The sequence below is a fragment of the Chelonia mydas genome, chromosome 1 (assembly GCF_015237465.2).
Source record: "Chelonia mydas isolate rCheMyd1 chromosome 1, rCheMyd1.pri.v2, whole genome shotgun sequence".
In the NCBI taxonomy this organism is placed as follows: Eukaryota; Metazoa; Chordata; order Testudines; family Cheloniidae; genus Chelonia; species Chelonia mydas.
The window spans coordinates 224,622,794-224,632,493 of NC_057849.1; the positions used below are offsets into that span (position 1 = coordinate 224,622,794).

Sequence of the window (9,700 nt, forward strand, 5' to 3'; positions counted from 1 at the left end):
TTGAAAATGAGTTAGGCACCTAAGTCACTTACATGCTTTTGAAATCTTTGTCCAAAGTCGAATTGAATTGAATTGGTCACGTACTAACTAAATTGATAATACTCTTTTGACCCTATCGTGCTAGATCTATGTATGTTTGGGTTTTCTAAGGCATCTCCTGGAATGGTATCTAAGTGGGAGGGAAAAATAGATTTATGGACTGAACACCTCTAGGTCTGTGACAGTGAAGAGAAAAGATGAGATTGTCTTCTCACATCCTTTGTTCTAGGTGTTGCTGGAATGGTCACTGCTACATATTTCTCTACTGTTAAGGCCTTCTGGTTCTAATCTAGCTTTGGGTTTTGAGCAACTCCTTTCCAGAGCAGATCCCAAGTTTTTGTTCAGCCCAATCTCTACTTTTAATCACTGTTGTTCCTTATTAAGTCCCTGTTATTACTTTGAGAGCCTATTTTTGGAACTGTAGATTGATAATGTAAAGAAAGTCATATGGCACGGGATCCCAAGCTGTGGTCCATGAAACGCTTGATGGAGGGGTGAACTGAACTGGATCATCACATGATGCTGCCTCTCCTGGCTTCCAAGTGTTGATCTTAATTGAGAGCTAAAAATACCTTAATTTCCTAATATTACTTTTCCACATAAGCAATTTCTGTACAGGGATATTTTGTGATCAAGAACATCTCTGTATCCAACCAAGTTCCACGCTGGTGGTGGACCACTAGAGCAGGGGTGGGCAAACATTTTGGCCTGAGGGCCACATCGGGGTTCTGAAACTGTAGGGAGGGCTGGGTAGGGAAGGCTGTGCCTTCCCAAACAGCCTGACCCCCACCCTCTATTCGCCCCCGCCCACTTCCCGCCCCCTGACTGCCCCCCTCAGAACCCCCAACCCTCCAACCCCCCCTGCTCCTTGTCCCCGACCACCCCCTCCGGGGACCCCACACCCCTAAAGGCCTCCCCAGGACCCACCCCCTATCCAAGCCCCCCTGACTGCCCTGACCCCTGTCCACACCCCTGCCCCCTGACGGTCCCACTGGGACTCCCACACCTGTCAACCTCCCCCGTTCCCCGTCCCCTGCGTGCTTCCCCCCCACACCATTGCCCCATCCAACCTCCCACTGTCCCCTGACTGCCCCCCGGGACTCCCTGCCTTTATCCAAACCCCTCCCCACCCCGTTACCATGCCGCTCAGAGTACCAGGACTGGCAGCCGCATCGCCCAGCCGGAGACAGCCACACCGCCGCACAGTCTAGAGCACCGGAGCAGACTGGCGGCTCTTGCAGCCATGCTGGCCGGCAGGAGCTCGCAGCTCCACCACCCAGAACACTGGCAGCACGGTGAGCTGAGGCTGCGGAGGAGAGGGGACATCGGGGAGGGGCTGGCGGCTAGCCTCCCCGACCGGGAACTAAAGGGTCGGGCAGGAGGGTCCCGCAGGCTGGATGTGGCCCGTGGGCCGTAGGTTGCCCACCTCTGCACTAGAGGATAACCGCTTACTTCTCCCACCAGATAATGGAGTCACTCTGTTAGTTCAAGTGGTAATGGGGTATGCTATGCAAGACCCTGTATTCAACTGCTACTAATGATCTCTGCCTGATGGAAGTGTATTAATGCCCTGCATGGAATTCAGCTCTAGATAATAATTTACAACCCCACCACTACCATCCTATTTGTGATGGGTTCTTTTCAAGATGAAACTGATATCTGAATGTGCCAGGGACTGGTTGGATATAAAGCACAATTACTTTAAGGTTATTGTCTTCTACCTTGACAGATCTTCACAATGCTTCGAATCTAAGGTCACGGTCCTTATCTGGAACAGGACGGTCTCTGGTTGGCTCATGGCTGAAGTTAAACAGAACAGATGAAAACTTTCTACTCTATGCACATTTAACCTATGTCACTTTGCCACTGCATCGAATTTTAACAGGTGAAACCTTTCAGATCTTCCCATAAATACCAAAAATGGTCTAGTCCCCAGGTGACGCACACCTGTGAGTTAGCTAGTTTTTTTGTTTTTTCCCTATATTCACGTCAATTGAGTACTGCCCAGTTAGTTGACCTATGTCACAGCCATGACATAGGCTTTCAATAGTGAGGTTAGACACCCTTCATATATTTTGCTTTTGACAATCTATGTAGAATGCCTAAACATTCCCCTCCCATTGCACTATTTTCAAGGGTTTTTTTTTATAGGGCCATGTAAGTTGATATACAAGGTGATATATGTACACCAGTGTACAGATTTATATCCAGCTAACTCCAATCTGTCTGCTAAAGACAGTTATTGATGATGGGCTGAGGGAAACAACTGGAGGGCTCTGCACTAGCACTCTCAGTTGAGGGAGCATACGAACCTTTCCATGATAAGGCTGTCAGTCTAGAGTTCCTGTCGGATCCTGGGCTGCTTTCGGATGCGGAGAAAGCAGCAGTGATCAAGAGTTCTTGTTTATGTTGGTCTGGAGACTGTGGCACTTCTCTTGATACTTGATGCAAACCTAACCATGCCCCTTTCAGCTCCAGATTGGAGCATTGTAATACCGTGTCCATGAAGGTACCCTTTCAGACCACTTAGCAAGTTCAGGCAGTGAATATTTAGTTACCCATTTACATAACGTTTCATGCTATAATACAACTGTGCTCCATAGTCTACATTGGCTCAAAGATATTTTTTGGGTGCAATCTAAGGAGCTGGTTTTGATCTGGGAAGGTATTTGTTACTTGACCTCCTGTATCTTAGAATCCATCTCTCTCCATGCTCCAGTCCAGCAGTTGCGATCCCCTGGGACGTGTGAGCTGATAGGTACTAGACTGGTTTGTCTGTGTGCAGAGCTTTCACTTAATGAAATCACTTCTTGCACTTCCAGTAAAACCCCAAATTTATCGCAATTCAAGGAACATTATAAACATTATCTACTTGTCAGGGTCTTCCTGTGAGGTGGCTTGAAGAGGGGGTGGACTTGTGAGAATCCTGAGTCCCTACTAATGCCTGATTTTTGCAACTTTGCGCGAACGTACTTGATCTGCCTCCTGATTATGAAATCTAAATCAACCCTCTTTTATACCAAATAATAATCCATACTCTTTTCCTGTTGCCTAATAAAGGAGAGACTGGCAGCCCAATTGCTAAAGGTTATTAAATATCTCAAGTGCCCATTTAGGCACCTAAATACAGATTTAAGTGTCTACCTTTCCATGCTCATGTTGAAAATGAGGCCTGACTCTCAAAAGCACTCTTCCAAATTAATGTTTTGCTGGACTAGAACGCAGCAAAAATGCTCCAAAACCCCTTAGTTTTTTTGTTGTCTGTAACCAAGGCCAGCAGACGAAATCCTATCAATGCTTGTCTCTGTTTCTGAGGCTTCAAGAAAACCGGATGCTCCCTTGGTGCGTGAGAACAGAATTTGGGTGCATTTCTCAGTGGCAGCAAAAGCTTGTTTTGCTACAGTAATTACTTAGTGATGGGGCTCCCACCAGTTCCCGTGGAAGACTATTCCACTGTCTAACAATGTTACCTGAAAGGATCCCCATACAGCTGCATCTTTCCTGTCAAAGGACCCCATATCACTATAAAAACTCTACATTGGATCAGTTGTCCTCTCTCTCTGATGGCACATAGCTCTTGTTTACCACCACACTGTTAGTATGCTAGAACAAGAAATTAACATGTATTTGGTGGTATACGATGTGACAGTTCTGCTTTTTAATCCCCTTCTGAATTAGTGTGAAAACAATTTGACTAACATGCAATCCATGATTAGGTCACTGGTTCCTCTTACTTGCTGTTTAACAATTACAAACTTTTGCCAGATGTTCTCAATATGGACTGTAAATTGTCTTCTCTTGTCTGTTTAGATATTCTGGAAGTGCGGCAGAAACCAATTCTGATGACATAGCAGAGCGCTGGGCACTGCCTTGGAATGTTGCTGCCAAGTGCCTATCCATGATGGTTTTCTGTGACAACGCTACCATCTAGTGTCAGGAACATAAACCTACACAGAAAAAAAAGGGAAGTCTAAGAATACCAGCCAATCAAAGTGCCTCTCTCTTCCTCTGCTGTCATACACCGTCTGCACACAGTAGTAATACATCTCTTTATAGTGTTCTGACTAGACGACTTTCAAAAACAAAACCAGAAGGGGCTGTGTTTAAAAACAAAATTAATGCTTTATGAACAATTTGTTACCGTGTTTACTTTATAACTGAGAAACCAACATGTACAGAATGTGTTGAGCTTTATATTCGTTGAGAGAAACAACTTTAGGATTTCATAATGATGTACCAATGAACTTTGTTCATAGACTCTTGTCCATGCCCTCCTTGTTATAATGGCTTTGTGTGCATGTGTTTTGGGATGCAAGGGACAATAGAATATTTTACTAGTCAGAAGGGGTCAGGAAAGAGATGCAACAAAGATGTGTTGCCATTGTGGTATGCGCAGTTGGTCGGGATGGAGCTAAAATGATGCTTTCAATGTTCTATTTCTGTTGGTGTGTCGTTCCCGAATTCCTAAGACAGCTTTATTGCGTGATGACCGTTTCCCCATTTACCAAAGAACAGTGAAGACTTCATGCTCTAGAACGGTCTGAGGGAAAGAGCCAACATAAGAAGGGAAGAAAATGCCGCTCTAGAAAATCTGTAGTCCAGTTCCAGTACTGCTGCTGCTATGATATGTAGGAGTAAACCCAAGTCTTAATGTCTAGAGAAATGGGAGAGCATAACTAGACTCCAGTACCAAACACGTTCAGTTTATTATTATCCTTCTGCACTCGCAGGACCGCAGTGTAATGAGTTCTCCTCCTGGAAGCTTTTGACTGATTCAGCAATTTCCCTGGATTCTATGTTTGTTCGTTTCTGTGACGATTCACTGTACTGGGGCACAAAGGGTTTTCTTTAAAGACAAGCTGAAGTATAGTTCTTCTCTGAAAAGTAACTGAAATGACCTTGTAGTTGTGTGCTGTGTTTAGCAGTAATGCATGTTTTTCTAAATAGCAGCCCTGTAAACCTCTCTGGGAATCTGAACATTCAATTGGTAAATATTCTGCAACCAGCATTCAGTTAACAGTTCTGATGGGGGCGCCAGAATATAGCATAGTTCGCTTTCTTAGCACTGCAGAGCCAATGCAGTAACCAGCAGACCCTAAAATACACACAGGAACGAGATCAGTTGAGAGAGCAGATGCCATCCGTAGTTACTCTTCAGGGCTTGTCTACATGTATAAACAAGCCCTCAGAATATAATGACCCTATGCTCCATGCTGGCACTGCTGTTACCAACGTGGCGTGTGCTTAAAGCCTAAATCTTTGGTTTTCCCCTCGACCTTTTCCCAAACTGCTTTGTTGTTGTTCTCTCAGTAGCATCAGGCGACTTTCAAGTAAAGCTTTCAGCTTCATTTCTGCCCAGAATCCATGGAAACCGTTCCACTGCAGCTTAAAGGTAGACTGTATCTTTATTGATCACCCAGCATGATGGCTCCATCTGGTAAGAAGTACTTGTCAGACTGTTTATAGTTATGCTTTAAACCTAAATTAGAATATGCATTATTGGAGCCTAAGGCTGGAAGAAGTCAACTTAATGCAAAGTGATGGTATTTCTAACGCTGGCAATGTGAACACAGTGCAAGAGACTGCAGGCCAATTTCCCGTTCACTTTAGGCAAATCTTTCAGCTTTAAGTAACTCATTAACTAGTAGAGTTATTTTGCTAATGCTAACCAAAATTACTGCAGGTGAGAGACTGTCTTAAACATTGTTCCTCCAGTCCCTGTGTCAAGAATTAAATCACTTTCGGCAAGAGAGCAACCTCCAGCCTTTGTCTTGAGCCTCTTAAAATGCCTTTTATTCTGCACTTTCGTACTGCTGGGCTAAGCAAATCAATGCAGTTTTCCTTTAACTGTTCATTGCAGTGGGGAGGGAGAAGAGAGATAACGTTTGTACTTCTAGAGGCAATTGGAACATTTGAACCAAATACTCTTAGATTAGTAAATATTATGAATAGGAAAATTTACCCATTTGGAAACGTGACTTAGGTGTCGGAGTACTGTTCTGTCTCCAGCCATGCTCCCCCCTCCTACCCCCAGGCTGACATCAATATGGTAGGATTAAATAGCCTAAATTCTCATGGGCTGGAGACCTAAACAGTTCGTGCTGTGTATATTTTCAGGATAAATGGCAAACACGGCATGATACTAAACTAATCAGGAAAGTATGGACAATTCTAGGATAAAGCAGTACAAATTCCATAGCCTTATGCAAGACATACTGTCTTGCTGTATTGTATCTGGACTGGAGTTTTGCTAATGTCTAGTTTTTAAAGGGCTAAGGAAGTCAGCCAATCATTTTGGTATATTTTATACTGTGTTAACAGATCTGCCACAGCCACTCTGAATGAAGAGTGACCTTTTTGACTCGCCGAAATGGGCTGTAAATGCACCAGCTTGGACAGCCACAAGAACTACAAATCCATGTGTACTGAATGTCGTTAGTGCTCTGAGGAAATAGCTAGAATGTGCCAGACTCTAAACTAGCCCTTCTAAAAATCTGAAGTAGAACTCTCTGTACAGCTCTAGTCAGTCGTTTTCTGTCAAGTGAAAAGTTTAAATATTTTGAATGAAACCTAATAGTCCATCATAGGAGGATTTGGGTTTGGTTTTTGGTTTTTTTTATTAAACCATTAGAATCAAAACCTACAGTCCTTGCAGACAGGAAGGAGTCCCAGTGACATTAGCAGGAGGTTGGCCTATGTGAGGCTGGCATATTATTTGAACCTTGAGTCTCTCAAAATGCCCTTAATCTTCACTTTCATACCGAAAAGGACCTTTAGCATCTTGTTGCACTACACTACATAAGAGAATGTGAGGTGGGAGCCCCGGATCTTTTTATTTGGCATTTTTCCATCCTGTAGCTCCAAAGCAGTAAATCAATGGAGCTGAGGCACCACCGGAATTTAAAAACTACCAAGGAATGGACTGAATGTTGAGCTCCATACGTACACCAGACAGACTACAAATAAGAGTAAGCAGGGTTTCGTTTGCCCAGTTACTGTTCTGACTATTGAAGCAGCAGCAATTGTAATGATATGTACTGAAGTTTGACAACTAGAATGGAAGCTCTTATAGTATGAGAAAGCACTATGGTTAACATGAGCCTGGAGAGCGCTGCTGCTCAGGTCAATCAGTTAATCAGTTGGTTATTCTTGTGTGGTCTGATAGCATTTTCCATTGTGCTGCACAACCACCACCTCCGGAAAGCTGCAATTTGCCATATCCATCATCCTCAGGATAAATATATAGCCAGATGTCAAATACAAGAGTAAGAAATCCTGTTTAGGTTGCAAAAGAGCTTAAGAGCTTATTACCACCTTGAAATGGTAACATTAAAGACATTCTCCGCGATCAATTATATTGTATCAGCAGGGCGGCGCTGTGCCTTAAAGACCACAGTGTATGTAAAATTCCATTCAAAGTCTTTGCAATTCCCCCCAGCCACCACAGGATGTCTTCCAAGTCTGTCCAACCTTTTGCATATGTCACATCGCGGATAGAGGCCATTATTAGAAATGTATAAGCTTGAGCAGTCTTGGTTCATCTAAACTTTGAGTGTGGGTTCACACTCCTTCTCACTGGATTCACTCAACCTTGAGGCAAAGCTTGTCTGAGGCAAAGCCACATGAACCAACCTGGGTTTGCAGAGTCCCCGTTCAGAGCCATAAGCCGGGTCACCTTGCTCACCGTGGCAAACCTGGCTTTGAAACAAAAGTAGGGGAGCCTCAAGTTTGCATAGGTTGAAATCTGATGTGACCTGAATCATGCTGTTCTCCACAGTCCTCCATTTGCAGAAAGGATGCGATCGGCTTTTCTAAAAAGAGGGATACATTTAGTTTGAGGTGCAAGGGGAGGTAACACATTAAATTTCCAAAATATCTTCTTGTACCAGCATTCAGTTCTGCAACTTCTAAGGCCACAACTGGATCCATGTAGCTACACCTTATGTCCATACATGCAAGTGCTTGTAAATCCCCTTTGACATGGCTTTCAGCCAGTCATTGTCATATTTTGCTTTCCAGCTGAGTTTGTTTTGTCACCTACTTTTTCAAGTCTAAAATCTTCCTGATAAAAATAGAGGCAGGATAAAACTTTCCAAAGTGCTTAAGTCCCAGCAACAGTCAATGGGACTTTAAAGTTCTTAAACGCATGGAACGAAGGTACTTGTGAGAATTCTACTAGTGCTAAAGGGACAGCCACCAGAAAGGGCGAGTTTAACTGTACTTGGCAGAGCTGGCTATTTCCTATGGACCCACCTTATATGCATTAGCAAATGGTCCTCATAGCCTCCACAGGGTTGTGACTCAAAAGCATTGGGAATTGGGTTCTCTGCAGTCACAGCCCAGAGTTATCTGGGGCTGCCCCACTTTGTATTATTAAATGTGACTGAACCAGATTGTGTAGAAATCGTGTGTGTTGAAAGTAAATAGAATAGAACCCATGTAGAGAAACGGCTAAATGAGTAAATTGCCTGTACACCAAACCTTAAATGAAAAAACAGTATTTTACAATCAGAATGTAACTGTACAAGATAATATAAGACAGCAAGCAGGTTACAATATTCAACATTCTCTATGTACATATACAAATATATTCTCAGACTAATTTTAACCAACTAACACTTGTTGCATGGTTTTTTGCCTCATTGATCATCAGCATTGAGTGACAGATGATCAACTGAAAATCATGCTGGCACTGTAGCTGAGCCCCTCGAACAAAGAGCGGTGAGAACACCTTTGTGCACCAAAAATAGGACTAATGTTACTTATTGCAACATGAAGAAAATGTTGAATCCTGCAGCCAATAAACAAAGACCTCTTAAATGACCATATGTTTTGTTAATAGGATTTTCTTTGTATTGTATCCTATGATGTTTGAGGGTAGTATGAATTTATATTTCCAGAACATTACGAGCCTTTATATTAAGCAGCAAGTTAGAAATTGGTTGGGATAATAATGTGAAACATGTATGAAGGTCCACCAAATGGGCAATTACCTGAAGATGAGTATCCCATTTACTGTTCACTTTCATTTGACCTTGAGTAAAAAAGATTCATCTTATGTGACTAACATTGGCTCCTTGTGTGATCACTTTAGTATTTAGGGAGGGAAGGGGAGAAGGGAGGGGGAGATGCAACATAGTCTTAAAAGGTTTTTCATATTTTCAATCAAATATAATAGTAAAAAAAAAATCTAGTATCTTTTAAAATTGTGTTTTCCTTGTAATTCTCTGACTTAATGGCGACATAAATCATTTATGTATTTATCTAGTGGAAAGGTTAAATGGAATGGAATATTGAGACATGACTAGTTTGAATTTTTTCTTTCCTGACAAGCTCAGGTACTTTGAAAGTCTCCACATGCTGAGTCATTATTAAAACGGGATTCCAGCTCAGATGCTTCTGCTGACTGCAGTGTGACATGAGAAATAAGGCAGCCTTCCACGTAGGGAAGCCCAAAACTGTTTAAGGTATAGGGTTTGATCTCTAAAGCCTTAAACTGTTCAGAAGCCACTGGAGAACACAGGTACTATATGCTCCCAGGGATGTATACCATTTAATAAGAAGGGTAGATGCAATTCTATGCAGGCCTCAGCATCCAAATGGATTTTGAAAAAAAACTTTCCTGCCTCCTCTTATCACATTGGACCATTGGGTCCATTCG

The 9,700-nt window shown here is 42.8% G+C and overlaps 1 protein-coding gene across 8 annotated transcripts in view; it reads left to right on the forward strand.

Moving 5' to 3' along the window:
* KIAA0930 (KIAA0930 ortholog) overlaps positions 1 to 9,106 on the forward strand; it is a 134,097-nt gene extending 124,991 nt beyond the window's left edge. For 7 of the 8 annotated variants that reach the window (XM_007061743.4, XM_043537756.1, XM_043537752.1 and 4 more), the window contains 2 exons: positions 1,769 to 1,924; positions 3,850 to 9,106. In XM_007061743.4, coding sequence (XP_007061805.1) covers positions 1,769 to 1,924; positions 3,850 to 3,890 — 197 coding nt within the window. In that variant the 3' untranslated portion in view covers positions 3,891 to 9,106. Of the gene's footprint in view, positions 1 to 1,768; positions 1,925 to 3,849 lie in introns of those variants that run through there. The other variant, XR_006287835.1, reaches the window with a different exon arrangement.
* The last annotated feature ends 594 nt before the right edge of the window (positions 9,107 to 9,700 follow it).